Source organism: Phaseolus vulgaris, unplaced genomic scaffold (assembly GCF_000499845.2).
Source record: "Phaseolus vulgaris cultivar G19833 unplaced genomic scaffold, P. vulgaris v2.0 scaffold_15, whole genome shotgun sequence".
NCBI classification, from domain to species: domain Eukaryota; kingdom Viridiplantae; phylum Streptophyta; class Magnoliopsida; order Fabales; family Fabaceae; genus Phaseolus; species Phaseolus vulgaris.
In genome coordinates this window covers 172098-193471 of record NW_027174084.1, presented here as the reverse complement: position 1 = coordinate 193471, position 21374 = coordinate 172098, and the positions used below count along the sequence as shown (strand labels likewise).

The window sequence follows — 21374 nt, the reverse complement described above, 5'->3', positions numbered from 1 at the left end:
TGGTTTGATCTGCTTTAAACTTCTTTTAACATTTTTTATGTATTATAAATGCTGAACTTCAATTAAGAATGTGACCAAATACTTTGACATTTTTTTTTTGTCCAAAGGACATGATATGTTCAATTCTTTTATTTTATTATACCATTTAAAATGAGGGGTACATGGAATTGTTAGCTACCTTTGAATACATTTTCACTTCATGATGATATGTATAAAGCCACTTTATGGTTAAACCAATCTCTTTCTCAACTTTACCATTATAATTTTTGAAATTTAAATTCAAATTTTTCAAAAAAAAAATATGTTCATATTGTTGAAATTAAGTAATTAATAAGTTGATAATGTACATTTTGTTACTATTGGATGTTAGACCAATTTGTCCGTAAACAATATGCGTCACATAATTGAACTTAAAAATAATATTTTATTAAGGTTTAGAGTTTAAGATTTAGAAAATATTTATATTATTTATCAATCCAACAGTCATGTTTAGCATCTTAAACTCCTCCTCCAGTAGCATTGTGTTTGTTACACTTGTGTTGTTCTTTATATCTTTAGTTGTATTTTTGTTAAAAATGCCTCTAAAATTCACCTACCAATGCTTTGAAAGATATAGTTTTTCAACTTCGCATCTTTCAAAATCGCATTATCAATAGCTTTATTTTATGTTCACTAAATTAATTTCTCTCTGATTTTCTAAGAACTCCCATGTTTAATAACACTCCAATATTCTTTTAATATGGTTGTATAAACGGTAACGTTCACGTACACCTCCTTGAGAGGAGCGGTGAATATAAATGGCCTTGGTCTACCCAACTCTCTTCTTCAATAGGGGCCTGCGTCCAAACGCTTTTTCCTACAAGAGTTAGCTTTTTTAGCTTTTGAATGTACAAAATCTATTATATTAAAAAACCATTATTAGAAACCTTATATTTTGAAAAAATAATTAAAACACAAAAAACATATTTTTCCAACTACAAATTTTTGAAAAACTAAAGTTTTTCATCGGTTAAACGTTCCCCAAATGTTTTAATAAAACATTGTATTTAATTATTTGTGTATTTTTCGATGAAATTAAATAGGCTAAAATTGCATTTTTCTATTCGTGAAAAATAAACCAACAATAACTTCATTTAATTTCCCAATTGGTATCTATCACTAGTAAGATAAAAAATCATTTCTTCTGTAATATTACTTTTAGTTTGTTTGGGCATTTTCGAGCTAGAAATGGAAACTGTACTCTTACTATGGATACTGCAGAAACAACTATTTTTTAATCTTAAGAACGAAAAAGAATGAGTTTTTTAATGAAATGCGATAACCAAATATTGCCTATTTATAAGTTGAATCATACTCAAACTATTCCTTTCCTGGGACGGATATTAGGTTTCAACGACGAATATATTAAATTTAAGATTTTTTAAGCAAAATTTTAAGTACCTTAGACGTTATCATGTTCTTTAAATTTAAAAAAAAAATGTTTGCCCTTTTTGACAATTTACACATAAGGAAGTTACAATGTTTTATTTGTTTTGAAATTCTCAAATTTAAACACATCCATCATTTAAGCTCAAAAGTATCTTAAAAGAACTTTATAAACTTAAGTCAATCAAAGGTCATCGTTTTAACGATTCCGTAAAAGAATTGGCAACCAAATGTAGACCATTTGAGGAAAATATTTAGAGATATATCTATTATAATGTAATGAAAATAGAGGCAAACACTATTGAAATGTTATACGTACAAAAGACATAAACATGGACATGTGTGACTAGCCGTAACAGAGATTATAGAATGCATCGAAACTAACAGGTATTACAGAAAAATAAACGAGATCCATAAACTACGACTCCACGACTTCTAAATTCAGCATCAGGGGCACCAGTTTCACCATCCAAGTAATGAAACTAACATTTCCCACAGGAAGTTTTGCTGTCACATCACCTTAGCAACCACCATTTATACTGATGTATGTTATTTGCGTGAACTTCAATAATTGAATATACTCTTTTGCCGTTTCAAAAACCTCCAGTACAGAGGAGAAACAGGCTCTATAAAGCATACTTTACCATCCCCTACCATTCCCAGGGTAAGGTGGTATATATGCAACAGGCTCTATAATGACAATTAAGTTCGACTGTAACTGCAAAAACTATTCAGATTAGCACCACCAATAAAGTAAGCACTTCGACTTCCTCTTCCCTAGTTCCCCACTCAGTTCCATTCGGAGAACATGTGGAATGTAAGAAAGACTAACACTTTGACTTCAACCAGTTCCGAAAATTGAAGATCACAGAATAGGCCAAAACCAAAACATTCGAAACAAGGACAACTTAATCTGAATGCAACCAGAGTGAGCATACCAAAAATACTAACTCCTTCAGCATCCTTATCCCAGAGGCTCTTCATCTGTTGAAATGTTCTTAGCTTGACCAGTGCACTCAACCAGTGAAGAACAGATGATAGATTCCATCTCACTAGCTAATATGCCAAAATTACCAAAATAGTTGAGAGAAAAATTACTCCCCTAAAACAACAGATAAGAAAATCTTAAGATTGCATTAAATTAAGATTCTATTTGGATAAACTTCTCTACATGAACTTGAAGTATAAAATAAATAAATAAACTCCTAAAAGTTAAAATTATCTAATTCATAAGCTAATTTACAAAAAAAATCACACTCAAGCAATTCCAAAAATTAGTTTATAACTTGTACGTAAATCACTGTAAAAAAGTTATGCATAAGTTACTGAAAAAAAATTACTTACGCAAAAAATTACTTTTAGCTCATAGAAGAAACTTACTTCATTTCCTTTCTCTATTTTTCTCCTATAAGTACTTGTAAAGAAGTTAAATCAAACAAGACCAGAATCAAATGACACAAGTATAGCACAAGACAAACAACACTGCAAAAGATATTAAATTATCACTTTTTCTTTCAGGGAGGAGGGCTGAAGGAGGGAATTAGGGCAGGGAATCTACCTTATTTGAAGATTCCATTGCAATAGTTTTAACCAAAGCACAAAGCAATCAAATGGGTGAATTCTGCAGCCTCCTACATTGCAGCCAATGCTTTCTTTGTGCTGTGTGCATGCATAGATGAGATCAGGGTTCCACTTCCATACCCACTTGTTGAATAAAGAAATGATTAAATCCAATGAAAGGAGCCAGAGTGAATAATACAAGCTGAGTTCTGTTTCTTCAGCCACATTGCATAGTCATACCCAACGAAAATAAATATTTGATAACAGAATCCCAAACTACATATATCAACTGTAAAAGTTTTCACTCTAAGTTATCTTTTTCCTTTCCGTAAAAGCATGACTTTGATAAAGATACATATTTGGGCGGTGTTCCATTGACATGCCCTTGACAACCGCAAATGTAATATCAATAAAACAGAATATCAGTGATTCCTTCAGTTCAATTGCATAGCCTCAGCATGATACTTCTCCAACTCAGCATCAAGATCTTCAGCAGATACCTTTTCATCACGATCTCTACCACGTCCTCCTCGACCCCTCCGACTGCTACCTCGCCCTCTAGGTGCACCACGTGGCCTTCCTAGTAGCCCACTTCTCCCTTGTCCACTGTTTGAAAGTCAAAATCCATGATACAAACAATCAACTTAAAATACAAGATATTGGTTTGTTTTTGAATTTTGAAATAGCAATTTCAAAGTAGATTAATGTACAAAATGAAATTCCCTTAAACTAATTCCAAATATAATTAATTGTTTACAACAAAGAACACACAACTCAATTATTAAAGCAAACCCTCAAATCATTGGCATTATATGCATACTCAAAAAGTAATATTCCAACATAAAAAATTGTAGATCAGGAAGAATAAAATAAAATATACAAATACTTCAGCATTTAGACCACAAAAAATCAGATCCAGGCAGGTATGCACAAACATATGGGTGAGGTCAATACCTTCTGGGAGGTCCTCCAGAATTTCCAAAAGTTCCATTAACAGGAGGTACTGCAGCATGTGTAGCAATATTTGTCCCCACGATCTCTACCTTCATTGGTTTCCCATCTAGCTGAACATTGTGATACCTCTTCACTGCAGCTACAGCATCAGCTCTTCGAGAGAAAACTACTTCCGCTGTACCCTATATGAAAAAACAATTTTTATATACAGCAGGACACACTCAATTCATCATAAGGAGCCATTTGTGTCGTTTAGATAAGATACCTTCGATCTTCCACTCCTGTCGTAGTGAACAGTGTGCCGTTTCAGGTCACCAACTTCAAGAAATAACTCCTACAAATACAAGAAAATACAACATTAACAACACCACACATGGAAATGCCATGTAACAACTCAAAGTTTTACACACACAGCATAACAAAGCATAATGCAAACCCGTAAAAGAAAACACTAAAGAATGTAAAATTAATTGATTTAACATTTCATTATTAAATTGGACATACACATATACGCGCAAGTTGTGTTGGTGCTATTAGTAAAAATTGTTTTAGTCCACAAATAAGCAGATTTAATTGGATTTGGTCCGAGTTGCTATAGCACCAGAAAATATGGTTGCAGTGTTATGGCCAAAGTTAACAAAATTAGAAGACGAAAGGCATAATTACATACAAATACAAGGCCAAAATTAATAATTAAACCTTGACAACTAAACCCGCATAGATGTGTGTAGCATGACAATCGATATACAAGCTCCACGCAATTTCAGATTTTTAGATGGAAAAAAAATTAAAACAAAAATATTGGAGGAATCTTGGCCCTTATTTCGGTATAAGACACTCTGGAGGCTGATTTGCAAACATGCAATACTGCCACGACGTCTCCATTTAAACAGGGGCCTAGCATGCCTGAAGATAGCGTGGTAGCACAACATGTATGCAGATCAGTCAGAGTATGAGGCCACTTTTGGAGTCGAGGTTATAGAGACCCTCCCACCGAAATCGATTTTCTAAGATGGTTAAATATACAAACAATACAGAGACAAATTAAATTGCGCGAAATATGAACCAAGAAAGTAGCCAAGTACCGACAGAGTACAGATCTTACCTTAATATCGTCATTGGAAACCCCATAATCCAGATTAGATATATAAAGCTTCGTCCCTGTTTCGATGGAAGAGGCCCGACCACCTTGACCTGCGAAAGCCGTGGCGACGCCCTGATCGGCGTACATATCGTGCTGCCACGCAGACTCCGGCGCCTACACAAGCCGATCCGTAACAGAGACGGATTAGGTCACATCGCGAATCTTCGAAACAGAAAACCTAATCGGATGAAAACGAATACCTTAGCTGCTGCGTACGGCGCAGGACGATTTCCGGCACGGTTGGGAAGACGACGAGCAGGTCCGGGTCCCGAAGCTCGGCCTCGGCCCCTGGTGTTGGCGGAGGCTGACTTCTTGTTGTTTTTTATAATATCGTCGAGCGTCATATCCAGAGCAGCAGACATGTTTGGTTGTGAGAAACAGGCGAGGAACGGAATCAGATGTTAGATCTGAGAGAAGATGAAGCGATTTGGGATTTATGAAGGTTGTTGAAGAAAAGAGGGCAAAGTGAGAGGATTAGGGTTTCGTCCAAGAAGAGGAAGAGGAAGAGAAAGAGAGACGAGGGTGATAAAAGACACTGCTGGGCCTGCGGTCACGCGCTATTGGGCAAATAATAACCAACTTGTCTTGCAAAAAAGAGTGTATGAAAAATAAATACAATCTTATATTTATTATTTTAACAAAATCAACAATAATCTTATATATCTATATAAGAAATATGTTTTCTTTAAAATCATTATCTTTACATAGAATAATATTTTAACTTTATATCAATATTTTATTTTGATTATTTTATTATCTTTGTAATTATTAAAGTAATTGTCGGAGAAATTTTCTAGATTTAAATATTTATTTAGTTATTCCATAACTTTGTTATCATCATAGCAGTTGTTAGAGATTTTTTTTAATTTAAAGATTTTAATAAAATAAGTTGTAGAGCAGTTGTCACAATAGTTTCCTTGATTTAAATAAAATATATTATTTGAGTATTGGAACGATTTTCTATATTTAAACAAGATATTTTTTTTGTTTTCTTATAGGGTGTATTCTGAAAGAGTTCTCCAATATTCACAAATTCATACCCACATTCCTTCTATTCTGTCTATAACACCTTTTATTTCTCGATCACCTTTAAAAAAAAACATAACTCTCCTTTTCACCCAAAACGAGTTATTCATGCAATTACGTTTATTTGGTATTTCTTAAACAGCTGAAGATGGTATAAGTACTTTTGGAAATCACGAGGAAAAGATCAATTTTGCAAAAACACCAAGAGAAGGAAAATGGAAATTAATTGGGAGACACTAAAGAGACTTTGTATACAACCCTCAGAGTATTTATGTTGGAAACCTTCCTTCGAATGTGACTTAAGAGAGAGTATCTTTTGTTAAGAAGGTAGGTTTTTTAGTGTGAAAGTCATGTATGAAAGTATTCCAAAACGGAATATAAAAAAGATAATCTCTTATTATTATGAAAGGGAAAAGAAAAGTTTATATACTGAGGAAAATAATGGAAGTGGAGAGGAAACTGAAAACAGTTTTAAACCATTAACCGTAAATAACTAATGGTCTAATATCCCTACCTTTAAACATATGTGGATAGAACACCAACCATGAGTTTACGTCTAAAATCTAAAAAATAAGGGTCACAAATGGGCTTAGTAAGAATATCAGCTACTTGGAACCTAGCAGGAAGGTGAAGTAACAGCAGTTTGTGTTGTTGAACATAGTCTCGAACAAAATGAAGGTCTAATTCGAAATGTTTGGTACGAAAGTGTAGTATAAGATTCACGCTGAGTGATATGGCTCCCAAATTATCTGAAAATAATTGTGGTAGCTTGGACGGGATATAAAGCTCAGTAGGAGAGATTGTAACCAGATGACTTCAATTAAAGCAGCGACGATGCTTCGATATTCAGCTTCAGTACTACTACGCGAAACAACACGTTGTTTGTGTGATGACCAAGCAATGAGATTGAGACCATAGTAAACACAATAACCAATAGTGGATTTTCGATCATCAACATCACTGCCCCAGTCAGCATCACTAAAGGCACGAACATTTGTGGTAGGACTGGGTTGAATAATCAAGCCATGAGAACTGGTGCCAAAAAGATAACGAAGGATGCGTTTAACTGCCCTCCAGTGGTGTTCTTGAGGGTTGTGCATAAATTGGCATACTTTGTTCACTGCAAAAGACAATTTTGGACGAGTGATAAGGATATACTGGAGTGCACCCACAACAGAGCGAAACTGTGAGGGATCATGGAGAGCAGAAGAAGCATCTTTTTGTAAGCGAAGATTGGTTTGCATGGGTGTGAGCAGCGGTTTGGCAGCGTGCATGTTGGTGCGGTGAAGCATGTCAGTGATATATTTTTGCTGAGATAAGTGCACGAGGAAGATGCTTGACTTGAACGCTAAGAAAGTAATGGAGGGGACCGAGGTCCTTGATAGCAAAGCACGAACCGAGGTTGGAGAAGAGTTTTTGAATTTCCTTCAAGGAGGAACCTGTGATAATAATGTCATCAACATAAATTAAGATTAAGATAGTATACGCAGAAGTAAATTGAACAAACAGAGAGTTATCGCTTTTTGTAGAATGAAAACCAAAGTTTTGAAGAGTTGTGCTTAGCTTTTGGAACCATGATCTGGGTGTATGCTTTAAGTCATACAAAGCGTTATGAAGTTTACAAACTAGGTGTGTTGAAGAAGACACGAAGCCTGGTGGTTGAGTCATATAGACGTCCTCTTTAAGATCGCCATTCAAAAACATGTTATTGACGTCAATTTGGTGGATGGGCCAAGCGGCAGTGATAGCATGCGATAACACAAAGAGAATGATGGAGGGCTTTACAACAGGGCTATAAGTCTCATTATAATCACATCCTGTTGTTTGAGTGAATCCTTTGGCTACAAGGCGTGCTTTGTGTCTTTTAAAAGAACCATCCTCATGAAACTTGTTTTTGAATATCCAATTGCACACAATAGGAAGATGTGTGAGAGACCATGTGTGACTGACGAGAAGAGTCGTGTATTCATCCTTCATTGCTTGAAACCAAGAAGGAAAAGATGGTGCCTTGTGAACAGAAGTAGGGACTTTAGGGTGAAAACCAAATATAGTATTAATATTTGCTAGTTTGAAATTACTGGTCTTTAATCGTGTGGTCATGGGATGATGATTGACAAAACCATTATTAGTGGGCAAAGGTGGCTCCAACAGAGGAGGAGTATTAATGTGGGTAGATGCAGAAGGGTCAAAGGAAAGAGAAATAAGAGGTACAAAATTATCAACAGGAGGAGCAAGCACAATAAGAGGAGGATTGAAACAGTTCAAAGCAGGAACATCATTAATAGAAGACTGAAAATTATACTCAGGTAGATTGTATGGAAATAAATCTTCATGAAAAATAACGTGTCGAAATATATAGCCACTAGGTGAGAGGCAAATGTAACCCTTGTTATGAGAGTTATAGCCAAGGAAAAGACAGCATGCATATTTGAAATCAAGTTTATGTTGATTATAAGGCCTGAGTTCTTGAAACAGTGTAATATTTAAAGGGGGTGTAGTGGATGTAGTGAAAGTTTTTGCTTTGGTTCAATTAAAGGCTTGGACGTGGAACACATTTAAGTCACATTCTGCGCTTTTTTCTTTTTCTGATTGGTGTTTTGACCCTTTGGTTTGTATGAGAATGGTCTCGTGATGTACTTTTTTTAGATGTAGGCTTGAGCACCTTAAGTGTTTCTCTCTAGGTTCAACTAGGTTTTATGTTAGCCTTTTCGGGGGTTTGCCTAGCAAGTAATGTTAAAGATTGTGTTTATGTACAAGGGTTGGACCACCCCTTAAGTGGTTCATATTTATTCATTGTTTATTGTTGATAAAATTAAAAAAAAAATAAAAAACAAGGCCTAAGTAATGGATAGCATGCACAACAAAAGGTCTTTAACGTGGTATAATCCGGTTTCTTTTTAAACATCAATGCATGTGGAGATTTATTTGAAAGCACAAGGGTGGGCAATAGATTTATGATATGCATGGCAATGGTGAGAGGAGAGTTAAATGCATAAGCAAGGAGAGTTAACCCTATATCAGTAATGTGCATATGCTTACGTTCAATAAGGCCATTTTACCCATGTGTGTGAGGGCAAGTAAAGCGATGGAGAATTCAAATTTTTTAGTGAAAGATTTAAAACAAATGAATTCCTTAGCATTATAAGTTTGAATGACACAAAGCTTAAAGCCAATTTGATTTTCAGCAAACTATTTGAAACGAATAAGCGTATCCAAAGCTTGAGAATTATGATGCAGCAAAAACAACCACGTGTATCTAGTAGTAACATCTAAAAAAGATATATAATATTTAGCAGCATTGGATGCACACACAGGAGCAGGGTCTCAAATGTCAATGAATACAAGTTGTAAAGGTTGTGTGTAATGCGTATTAGAAATATGAAAGAGAAGCTGATGATGCTTGCCGCGAATACAAGGATCATGTAAATAATTGAGGCTTATAAGGAATGTTACAAGCATTCAATATGCATTTAACAGTATAAACATTACAATGACCAAGTCTATTGTGTCATAATTGTAGTTGTGAAATAGAGGTTTGTAAGAAGCATAATTAATAGTGCATACTTGAGAATTAATGGATGGTGGAAAGCATCATGGACTTGAGAAGGTCGAGCCGACAAAAAGGAGTCCTGCTCATAAGGCCTGAGAGTCACACTCACCCCTCAGCAACTCGGAGGTCATGGCTGAAAAAATCAAGGTCGTTTGAACTTGACCCGCCGACACCTCAGCGTCTTTTCCAGGACTTGCTCGAAGATGAGCATTCCCTGTGACGTCGAGAAGAACGACCTTAACCCTTCCCGTGATCATCCTTTGTTCTCTTATTCGGGTTGGCAGAAGGACGAGAGGTATATGGTCCCGACACCACAGTTATTGGAATGGTCGCCTTTGCGGCAGGCGTGGAGCTCCCGACACCTGCTTCAGCAACTTGAGCCCTTTGTTGCCGCTTCAAGCGCAACTCTTTGAAGTATTCCTTGTTCCCATCTGCCAGTGTCAGGCTTGCCATGATATATGTGAATAACCAGACTTAAGTCAAATGTCAAAGTAAAAAAGAGTCGAGACGAGTAAAAGGCACATATCATCAACATCAACAATTTTATTAAAAGACAAGTAGGCACGGACGAGAGCCCAAGTTGGGATCTGGCGGGGAAGCCCATCCAGGACAGATAGTACTTCCAAGTCGTCTTCGGTCATCAGGCTTCTCGGCCACATATAGAAACGTGTTGAATCCTTTGTCAATAGAAAGGGAACCTGGGAGTCTCACCATCAAAGAAAAATGGTCGACCTTCCTCCTCAATCACAACCTTGAAGAAACCTTCTTTAAATCTCTTATAGGAAGTGGTAAAAGGATGAAGGAAATTAGTCTTTGATTGGCCGACTAAGATACCCAACATATCTGGTCTCCCGGTCTTGTACCGAAAAAATGTAAAAAAGGCCTAGGAGTAGGTTTAAGACCAAGCACCTCACAGAGCAACCGAAAAGCCTGAAGCGCAACCCAACTATTCGGATGCAACTGCGTGGGAGCTACGTTTAAGACACGCAAAACCTCCATGGTAAACTCATCAAAAGTAAAGCGGACATGAATGTTTGAAATCAAACAAGAATAAAAATAGAAAAAATCTTTGGCTTCTTCCCCTCTACCCAGACAAATGGTTTCAAATTCGCGACACCTACGTAATGCAAATGCACCATTCAGCATACCCTCTAGAACAATATCAAAACTCTCTACAAAATCATGAAGTATTGAAACATCAGTATACTTAGAAAAAACCTCACGAACTCTATTGTCCACCCACATATATTCGACCTCTCGAGTTTCCTCTCCGTGATAGGCACTCAGGGAGGATGACATAGCAGGTTCAGGGTTATCTCGGCTTGAAGGGCCGAGTGCTTGAGAAGAAACCTCAGTACTCTCGGCATCACTAGGCACAACATCTATAACCAGTGGCCTTTCCCTACTCGAACTCCCAAAATCCGAAGAAAATAAAGTGGTTACATAGAAGACATGGTTACCTCGGAGAAACTCTTCAAACAAGTACACACAAACAATGAAGGAGTATTCGGATTCTCAGAGCTAATTCACGGTTAACTCGTGAAAAATGGAACCCACCACCACTATTTATAGGGGAAGGAAAAGGCAAGTATGAGCCGTCACACACGATCTCCACCGTTGGATCAACCCAATATCAACGAACCAGATCACGCGAGCTCACGCCACCTGACAACACGTCACATCCACATGCCTCGAGTAGACACAAATTTTCCATTCGGCCTCCAGGACATAAACAGATTATACAAACAACGGATTATGAACAACACATTCAAAACTAACTTACGAGCTCTCGGTGTCTCGGCTTCTCGACAATCTAAGACTCTACGTTGCATTTCCACAATTTCACTCGAGCCTGGGGGGCAAATGTACTACCGGAAGACCGAATAGTCGATAAGACTGAACGAACGTGGAAACAGATGATAAATCGTGATTAACCATAATTAAGTCAGTTTAATCATGAACCATTATTAAAGCACAAATGGACCTTCGCCTGAGTCCAAAAGAAGACCCATAACAACTGAAGTCCAACACAAGGCTATAAATACCAGAAGGGACCCTTTGCCAGAGGTAATCTTCTAATCCCCAGCATACCTATATATTATACCCGGACTCACTTGAGAGTCGGAGTACCTTCGTAGGTACCCCACCCCGCCGTTCTTGAAGGACTTGCCAGACGAAGACGCCGAATATAGGAACGGTAAGGACGAAAAGACGGAAACTACAAGAGTCATTTTGAGAGGTACCCGACCTTGTAAAAACACTTAGCAAATGAAACTTATTTGATTATTAACCGTATTATTGGATATTAAAAGTGTACATGTGAAAATTTCTTTTCAATGTTTAAATGAATGTTCGATAGTAACAATTTATTTTCAACTAATGCTAATGGAATATGCATATGGTGGTAGCATATCTATAGGTGTTATATTTTTTCATATTATAAACTTGAAGTATTTTTTTATGTGTAATTATGTCGAATTAATTATTAAAAATGAGTTTAAATTTATTTTTTTCCTTGTAAAATCAATTTTTTAAGTGAGAGATTCCAAGCTAATCAATGACAAAGAGATATATACAATTATATAGAATAAATTACACAACATTTGCTTAATCAAAATTAGCATAATTAAAGTATTATTATCTCCAATTATTGTAAGCAAACCCCTTTTTTGTTATATGGATAAGTTTTTTTTGCAACCACCACGATTCTATTTTCTACATACCTATCACCTCTTTCGCACAAACCAACCACCCTAAGTTGGATAAACTAAAAATAAAAAAATTCATCTTGAATATTCACACTTTTACACTGCCCAGGTGTACATGAATTTAACCAAATAACCATATTAACTCCTTTTTAATGGAGATTAAATTGACAAAAAATCGAGTAATCACATTCTGATGAATATTAAGACCATAAAATCAATTAAATAAAAAATAAAACGAAGAAAAACACTCTCAACTCTTCTCTAACAGAATTATGTATTAGAATTAACCTCGCCGGCGAATTTAAAAGAAGACGTAATATCTAAGAAATAAAAGCAGATTAAGTTCTGAGTAGAAATTTTGCAGAAGTGAAACTGAACTTGACGGAAAAAATAGCATTTAATTTGTTTCTTAATTAGTGGTACAAAAGTGAATGAAGTGGGTGATATATAGTAACTGCATATTAACAACCCCAATTGATGAGTTACAGCATGCAAATGAAATCATGCCACAGAACGAAGGAGGCAAGTTGAAGCACCAACAACCAAAGCAGCGAACAACGTTGGCAAGAAGAAATCAAGGTTTGTTCTGCTCATAACCGCATGTTGCGGCAAACACGCAATCGCTGTGGGAAAATCCAAAGGAATTCTCACAAACTCACCGACACCGTTGCAAGGTTTGGATGAGAACGATGAAGGTGGAGATATCGCCAGCAGAAAAGTCACCCCCGGAGCCACCGATGCTACCGTCACGGTAACGATTAATAGCAGTGCCCATGTAACGGCGTTGAGTAACCGCGTGGACACCGCTTGCCGGAAAAAGGTATGGAAGCAAAGGAGGGACATGATCGTGGAGAAGTGACAACAGAACTCAGGAACAAGTCTTCGCTGAAAATAGGTTTGGATTTTAGAGAATAATAGGTTTTTTGTTTTTTGTTTTTGTTAGTTACTTAGTGCCACTAACTAACGTTTGACTTTGACTAAAAATAGAAGGTGGTGTGGGCGCACGTTTGCATAAGCTTTTGCCTAATGACGAAAATGCCTTTATGCTGTGTTTTAAACCTTATACTGAGGCAATTGTTAGCGTATAAAATGATCTCAAAGGTTGGTGATTGGTTTTGATTATACTGAAAATCTTATAACTAATTTCCAAACAGAAAAGTGTTCCGTTACACAAGCCACACTGATGAATATACACTAAATTTTAATATCAATATTATGATCAAATATTTCATATCGATGTTAGAAAAAATATTTTATTTCTTATATAATATTACGGATAACTTCTAAGCTCACGAAACTTGTATATCAATCCACCTTTAAGATACTTGAATTGTGGAATATTTTTCTATGTCAGTGAATTTGAAAGAAACTTCATAATCCAATAACTTGAACATTGGATTTAGAATAAAAAATCGATAGTGAAGTAGTTAAATAACGACCATTTTTTTTTTAGTTTCATCTATGAAGGGTCAAAACCTATAAAATACATACTTAAGAGAAAAGGAGTATCGTTATTTTTTCATTTATTATTATAAAGTTCTTATATATACTTAACATGCATATAATTGTTGATATTATAGTCGTGTGTACTTTAATATTATTTTTTGTAATATATCAATTTTAATACTCTACTGTATATAAAATTGAAATTACACAATAACAAAAAATGCAAGAATGAAATTCCAACATAATATTGTTTGGAAGATTCCCTGAAAGAGCAATAGTATTGAAGGACACGGATTGCCACATAAGCAATCGTGGACCGTAGATAAAGTAGAATCCAACGGTGAATATTATTTGAATGCCGGATCCTGAGGCAGTGGGTTCAAAAGTTTTATAATATAAAAACGGTGACAACCTATCTTCCATGTGCATCTTGTTCTCTTGCAATTATTCCTTTTTCATCACTACTCAGAAATTTCACCAAAATCCTAGGGTTCTGATATGGAAACCACCGGCAAGATCAAGAAGGGTGCCGGAGGAAGGAAGGGTGGCGGACCGAAGAAGAAACCAGTGTCAAGGTCGGTCAAAGCCGGTCTTCAGTTCCCTGTCGGAAGAATTGGACGGTACTTGAAGAAAGGAAGGTACGCGCAGCGTGTTGGAAGCGGTGCTCCCATTTACCTTGCTGCAGTTCTTGAATATCTTGCTGCTGAGGTAAGTAAACGTTAATTGCATCTGTGATTGGTTGTTAATTGTTGTCAATTCAGTGTTTCGGTGATTGATTTTGGTTTTGTGGTTGGATTGGATAGGTTCTTGAGTTGGCTGGGAATGCTGCTAGGGATAACAAGAAGAACAGGATTATCCCAAGACATGTTCTTTTGGCTGTGAGGAATGATGAAGAGTTGGGGAAATTGCTTGCTGGTGTAACCATTGCCCATGGTGGTGTGCTTCCCAACATTAACCCTGTCTTGTTGCCCAAGAAGACAGAGAAGGCTTCCAAGGAGCCTAAATCTCCATCCAAGGCTACCAAGTCTCCGAGAAAGTCCTAGATGACTTAGTTTGCGATGATAATTTACTGTGCACAATGTACATCTGTGTTTAGGCTTTTTCTTGTATCATCATTGTGATGACTTTGATACATCATGTAGTTTTGATTTTACCTCTTCTTTATGATGTTGCACTTAATCAGAGTAAACAAGGCTCAGTAATGAATAGATTTGTCTTTCTGATTCTCATCTGTCTCTGATACATTATACATTATATTGCCCTATTCCATTGCTTTCTGCACTTTGCCAGATCTACTTTTAGGTTGTGTTTGGATCAGGTTATTGTTCAGGGAAATAATGATTTTGGGTAGGATTTGTTTTTAGTGTTGCGTGCAGTGATGAAGGAGCTGTGCGTGGAATAGTGTATTACCTAGATTTACGTTTTTTAAATTTCCTTGTTTCCATTCCAAGCATTGGGATTGGACAGTCTTTAATGATAATGTTATTATTACTTTTAACTGGGAAGTGCAAGGTATTTTTTAGGCGTGATGTTTGTTTTGTCTGATGGAGGACACACGACACTGAAAGAATGAAAATAAAATGTGAAAACAATATAATTTGTAGTTTTATGTCTGTAATCTTTTGTTTCTCTCCACTGAATTTGACTTTTATTTTTTCTTGGACGTAATTAGGTTAATTAGGTTGAATTAAGGCAACTAAAAATCAACCTGACAATTAAAAATCAATTAAGATTAAATTATGGTTTCTAGAAACACTTAGTTTAACATTCGTCGGTCCTTTAGATCTAATTTGAGCACATGATACATACCATGTGAGCTCAAAATAGACGCCTAATTCAAACCATTTTTCCATTTGAATTTTCCATCAAGTTTGTACACCAATGGCCGAACCCTAACACTATATAAAGGGGTGTTTGACCCATGTTTTTGTAAGATTAATGAATAAGTAAAATTACTGCCAAAGTTGTTAGCCTTTTTCACACTCCCTTGTCTTGCCTCTCTAGGATAGACACTTTAATCTTCTTCTTCACCTAGCTCAAGTGATATGACCCAACCAATCACTCTCCATACCTATCATTCATCTTCAAGGAAACCATAGCGCTATATGAGTCATCCTTGTTCATCTCTTCCATTGAAGCTTCCGCCAATCCTCTCCAAAATTTAAGAAAAGAATTCGGTCATGAAGGCACATTTTTCTATCATTTTGATGATTTTGGTCCTATGGAATGGTTTTGATGATTTTGATCCTTTTTCCATCTATAAATAGGAATACCTAATTGTTTCAGAAACACAATGAATTTCAATTTTCTCTCTTTTCTCTTTTATACTCTATGTAGCACTGACACTAGTACAAAAGAAACACTTTGACACATATAATCTCGAAAATGTAAGATATAGGGACACAAATCTATATACTATATAATTATGAATTATATAAATCGATAATAAAGATTGATGTGCATAAATATTTTTGAGTTTTATTGGCAGAAAGATGTTTCTCATGACTTTAAATGATTTATTTCGTATTTTTTATAATCATAATTAAAACTTATATAATAGCTTTGAGTTTTTAGAAAATTAATGTATTTGTTTTTTTTTTTTAAATTGTCTTTGAACCATGGTAGAATTATTAGAGATACAAAAACTATTTTTTGAATTTGACATTTCACCGATGCGTGTCGATGTCCGATACGTATATCCAACACGACAAAATATTTAAGAGGCGTGTTCGAGCCTCATAGTTTCTACTCCTCTAAAAAATATAATTTATTTTTACTCTTAACTTTTCTTCTATTTCTGTTATTCTGATTTTGTTGTTTGCTAGTTAATATCTTTGGTATTATCAGAGAAGATTTTGTTGTATTTTAGGGACTTGCGCAATACATCGCAGATAAGTTTTTATGGATAGTGATCACCCACGTCTCGAGAAATTAAGCTTATTTGGGTTTTGAAATCTTATTTACTATAATAAATATATAAGTGATTGTAAAAAAACTTATCTTATAAACTAATTTTTTTTATAAGATTGAGTTGAACTTAAAGTATATTTTTAATATTAATATTATATAAAAAGTTATGTAGAGTTTATGTTAATATTAACTTGGTTCTTTTTAATCAATGGTTGATTAAGGAGATACTTAAAAACTATGCTTTCCAAAATGCATTTAATAAATTTGATATTGCTGCAACTTTTCCATATATATCAATATTCAGCATAAGGGAATACATCCCTGAATCAAAAGCTTCTCAGACTCCATAGAATGATATATAGCAGCGCCTGATATAACAATAATTTCATATTGTTGGGGTGATTCAGTAAGACTTCAATTTCATTTGCACAGTTTATAAATAATATTTTCAAATGAGTTTCAATAGTATCGTTATAAAGGATAAACATTGGTGTATTCATTCATTATATTTACAAAGAATGGTAATATTGATAAAATTTGTGAAAATTCTACTGTCATGATAGTGCCTTGTCTTTTTACATAATTATGTAACCGATCTTATAATCTTAACTATATCTATATAATCAAGATTTGTGATTAAATTATGGTAACTTCAATTTAAAATCATATTAACATAAGTTAAGTGAGAAAATTTTATTCACACAAAGGGAAATTTTTTATTTTGAGAGCTTGTATTATTTTTTGCACACTCCTTTGTTTTATGTAGGGTATTTGATACGACATATTTTAAGGTCTCAATTCATTTTTATTTTAAAAGGAGATTTCACTTTGAGATCTTAAGTAATTTGTTTTAGGTTTTGTAATAAAATACTTTTATATAATGATGTTGTACCGATCATAATCATACGAGACTTAAAAATCTCGGTATCCAGTTTTGGCTGATCGACATGTTCAAAATGGATTACAACTAGAAGGAGATTAACAAGCCTAAACCGTAGAGAAAATTAAGTAATATGCTTTTACTTACAGTCCAAATGCTAATTCGACCAAATAATAACGAGCCCATAAGAAGCATATAAATAATCACAACTTTTGAGAATAATGTGCGTTATTATTGCGCATTAATTGAACCGAATATCGAGTACTTGAGTATTGAAACACCTTTTGCAGGTGTCCTCTCGACTAAGAGTCTGTGAGAAATGAGATTTTGACTGAAGTGAAAGAGTGAGAGCATAGGAAGGAAGAATAAGCTAAATTAGTTTGAGAAGTGTAAGGAGGAGTGCACACCGATCGAGAAAGAGTTCAGTAATTAGAAGTTCTCTGAGTCCCTTTTGTACGAGAACATATGTTAATAGATTTTGTAGAACTCATTTTCATATTTAATTTAAATAAGAAACTCAATGTTAATGGTATGTTATTTCCACAAGAATAATGTTAGAATCATGTTATCCATATAAATCAATAAAACGATGAATGAAAGACTAGTATCGTTCTTGACTAACAACCAATAACTTTTAAACTTACATTATTATCTTAGATTTTGTACACTTATTATCTTAGATTTACCTAACTTGTACAGTAATCCATTTGTTGTTGTTTTGTAATCCTATACAATTTGCATATATGCTTCCTCAAATAACTCACAACAAAAATATAATGAAACCCTTATAAAGTTAAATTTAGTCATTGGTGAGAAATTAATTTCAACCTTTTTTTATGTGTAACCTCTTGTGATCAACATAACATGTATTTCTTGATTCAATATTATAATTCAATTTGAAAATTTATTTGGACCTTATGTAGTGTTTTTCTTGAGGAACTAAAAACAAGTGTAACTATTTTCTATAGTTTTAATCTATTAAGTCATAACATATCTCTATTTAGGGGTAGGAAATTGTTCTATGCTAGAATTTAGACACCTAAGAGTGTAAGTTATTAGAATACTCATAATCATATAAATATAAAATTTCTTACACATTTATTTTATGATGTGTGAATGGTTGTAAATTCAGATCTAATTAATGAACAACAAAAGAGTTATCTTAAGACAAATGTTTAGAAGAAATCACTCTCTTAGAGAGTACATACCTTAAAATAAAATATTTCTTAATTTATAGTATCACTTTAAATACTAAAAAGTTAAAAGAATTCATTAGAAAGAAATAGAAGGGTACTGTGAAAATTGTAATATATTACGTTGTATAAGATAACATAATAAAATACTAATAATAATAAAATCAAATAGTGGTTCATCAACAATAAAATACTAATTTTTTTTAGTGAAACTTTAGTGGTTCATCAACAATAAAAAAATCTATATAAAAGTGCGGAGTATATAATTTTTCCTTTATCTTTTATATTACATGTTGTTATTCAATTGAACTAACAAAAATAAAATAAAAAATTAAAATTATTCTTATGATTTTTTTTTCAATCTTTTAGGCAGTTCAATCTTCTCTTGTATTATTTTCTGATTTTCACATATTATATTAATGTGAATACACAGGTTGTTATCCAGATCTCAACTTCATTTTAAAATTGGAAGTAAAAAAGGTGGGTGCCGTATAGTGGAATCTCATTGGCTGGTTCAGGAGGACACGGATCGCCAAGAAAATTATTTCGAGCCGTGGATGAGATATAATCCAACCGTCCACATCTCTCCGTGCTTGATCCTCGTGAACATGTCCAAAGCTTTATAAAGCAGAGCATACGAAACTTTTCTTCATCATCTTCTTACCGATACTCTCACACAACACTGTCATCTTCTCCTAAAATATAGGGTTTGGCCATGGATACCACCGGAAAAATCAAGAAGGGCGCCGGAGGAAGGAAGGGCGGCGGACCAAAAAAGAAGGCAGTGTCGAGGTCTGTTAAGGCTGGTCTTCAATTCCCCGTCGGAAGAATCGGACGGTTTTTGAAAAAGGGAAGGTACGCTCAGCGTGTGGGTGCCGGCGCTCCCGTTTATTTGGCTGCAGTTCTTGAATACCTAGCAGCTGAGGTAACCTAACATTGACTGCATTTCTTGAGTGATTGTGAATTGTGCTTAATTTGGTGTTTTGCTGACAGGTTTTGTTCATGTTTTGATTCGATTGTGTAGGTTCTTGAGCTGGCTGGAAATGCTGCCCGTGACAACAAGAAGAACAGGATTATTCCAAGACATGTTCTTCTGGCTGTGAGGAACGATGAGGAATTGGGGAAATTGCTTTCTGGCGTGACCATTGCCCATGGTGGTGTGCTTCCCAACATCAACCCTGTTCTGTTGCCCAAGAAGTCCGAGAAGGCTGCCAAGGAACCCAAATCTCCATCTAAAGCTACCAAATCTCCCAAAAAGGCTTAGAATAGAAATTTAATTTAGTTATGTATATCTCTGTTAGGATGCCATTGGTGTAATAGATATGAGATTTGACGGTTGAAACTTGTATTCTTGCTTTACTGTAATGCGTGTAGAAGTTTGCTTCATTAATGGAAACCTATCGTTTTCATCCATTTGTTCTATCTACGACAACTGTTTGTTGATCTTATATGGGAAGAGACTTCTTTAAGGTTTGAATAGGGCAAATAAAAGTGACTCTGCATTGTTATTCTGATGCTTATTTAAGGTTATTTCAAGATATGGTTCGTTGTTGTATAAAAATTTGTACTGTTATGTTTCTGGAAATTGTCTGTTTGATCAAGAGACTAGTTTCTTACCTTAGTACTGGGAATGAAATCAATAGTGTTTTTTTTTTTTTTTAATCTTTAACTCTTTTTTGCAGATGTGCCTCTACTACTGAGTAACTGATGGAGTACAAAATGCAGTTTCTCAATTTTTTACTGCGTATATGACTTGATGAATTTTGAGGGTGTGATTGTTTTAACTGAGGAGAAGAGATGAAGATAATCATTTTGTTTTGGAGGCATATTTTAGTGATGATTTACTTTTGAAAACCATTTATGCACTGCATTAAAAATGAATTAAATTAGTTGTTTGTTTGGTCTAAATCATCTAATAGTAGGCGAGAATAGAGAAAATGAATTTTATTTCCATCTCTTTTTAAATGTTGAGTAACAAAAAATTAAAATAACTCTTCCTTTTTGTTCCAACTAGACATTGAATCATTTTAGGTAACGCCTAGCGATCTAAAGTAATAAAAATGTGATATAAACTTTAGGAAACAATTTTTGTTAATAACACTGACCTAAACTATAAAAAAATGTTATTTAAACTTTAGAAAACAATTTGGCCATAAAAATTGTGATTTAAACTCTAGAAAACAATTTGGTCTTGGTTTTGCAGTCCTGGTGGATGTTGTTCAAAAATAATATTTTTTTTCTTTCTATAACCATACATGTTTTTAATTAAAATCGTTGTTTATGACTTACAAGATATTACAAGATATGTATAACATTCTACTTTTAAATAATTATATTCATTATTATTTTTATTTTAAATTAATAATTAGAAAATCTTATGTTTAATTCCTGTGATTAAATTTATATTTAAATACATATATATATATATATATTTTATTTTATTTTTCGTTTTTTATATGTATAAAGTTTGAACATTAAAATAGTTTTTAATAAATATTTTGCCTAAATAAAGTAAACATAAAAAAAAATCAGAAAAAATAAATTATTTAATTAAAGAATTAACTAGTTACGAAAAATT

General features: G+C 34.4%; 4 protein-coding genes across 4 annotated transcripts; 2 read left to right on the top strand and 2 right to left on the bottom strand.

Annotated features, from left to right (window-relative positions):
* Positions 1–3130: 3130 nt before the first annotated feature.
* On the bottom strand, positions 3131–5684 carry LOC137816985 (THO complex subunit 4A-like). The gene is made up of 5 exons (XM_068620176.1): positions 5284–5684; positions 5045–5197; positions 4205–4273; positions 3940–4121; positions 3131–3591 (listed from the first exon to the last, which is right to left on the bottom strand). Exons 1-5 carry the CDS (start codon positions 5443–5445, stop codon positions 3420–3422), a joined length of 738 nt encoding a protein of 245 aa, XP_068476277.1. The 5' UTR covers positions 5446–5684; the 3' UTR covers positions 3131–3419.
* A 1144-nt stretch (positions 5685–6828) lies between these two features.
* On the bottom strand, positions 6829–7401 carry LOC137817057 (uncharacterized mitochondrial protein AtMg00810-like). Its single transcript, XM_068620282.1, has one exon. It carries the CDS (start codon positions 7399–7401, stop codon positions 6829–6831), a length of 573 nt encoding a protein of 190 aa, XP_068476383.1.
* Positions 7402–14227: 6826 nt separating this feature from the next.
* On the top strand, positions 14228–15040 carry LOC137816983 (histone H2A-like). The gene is made up of 2 exons (XM_068620174.1): positions 14228–14521; positions 14617–15040. Exons 1-2 carry the CDS (start codon positions 14312–14314, stop codon positions 14854–14856), a joined length of 450 nt encoding a protein of 149 aa, XP_068476275.1. The 5' UTR covers positions 14228–14311; the 3' UTR covers positions 14857–15040.
* A 4355-nt stretch (positions 15041–19395) lies between these two features.
* LOC137816981 (histone H2A) lies at positions 19396–20209 on the top strand. Its single transcript, XM_068620173.1, has 2 exons — positions 19396–19721; positions 19821–20209. Exons 1-2 carry the CDS (start codon positions 19512–19514, stop codon positions 20058–20060), a joined length of 450 nt encoding a protein of 149 aa, XP_068476274.1. The 5' UTR covers positions 19396–19511; the 3' UTR covers positions 20061–20209.
* The last annotated feature ends 1165 nt before the right edge of the window (positions 20210–21374 follow it).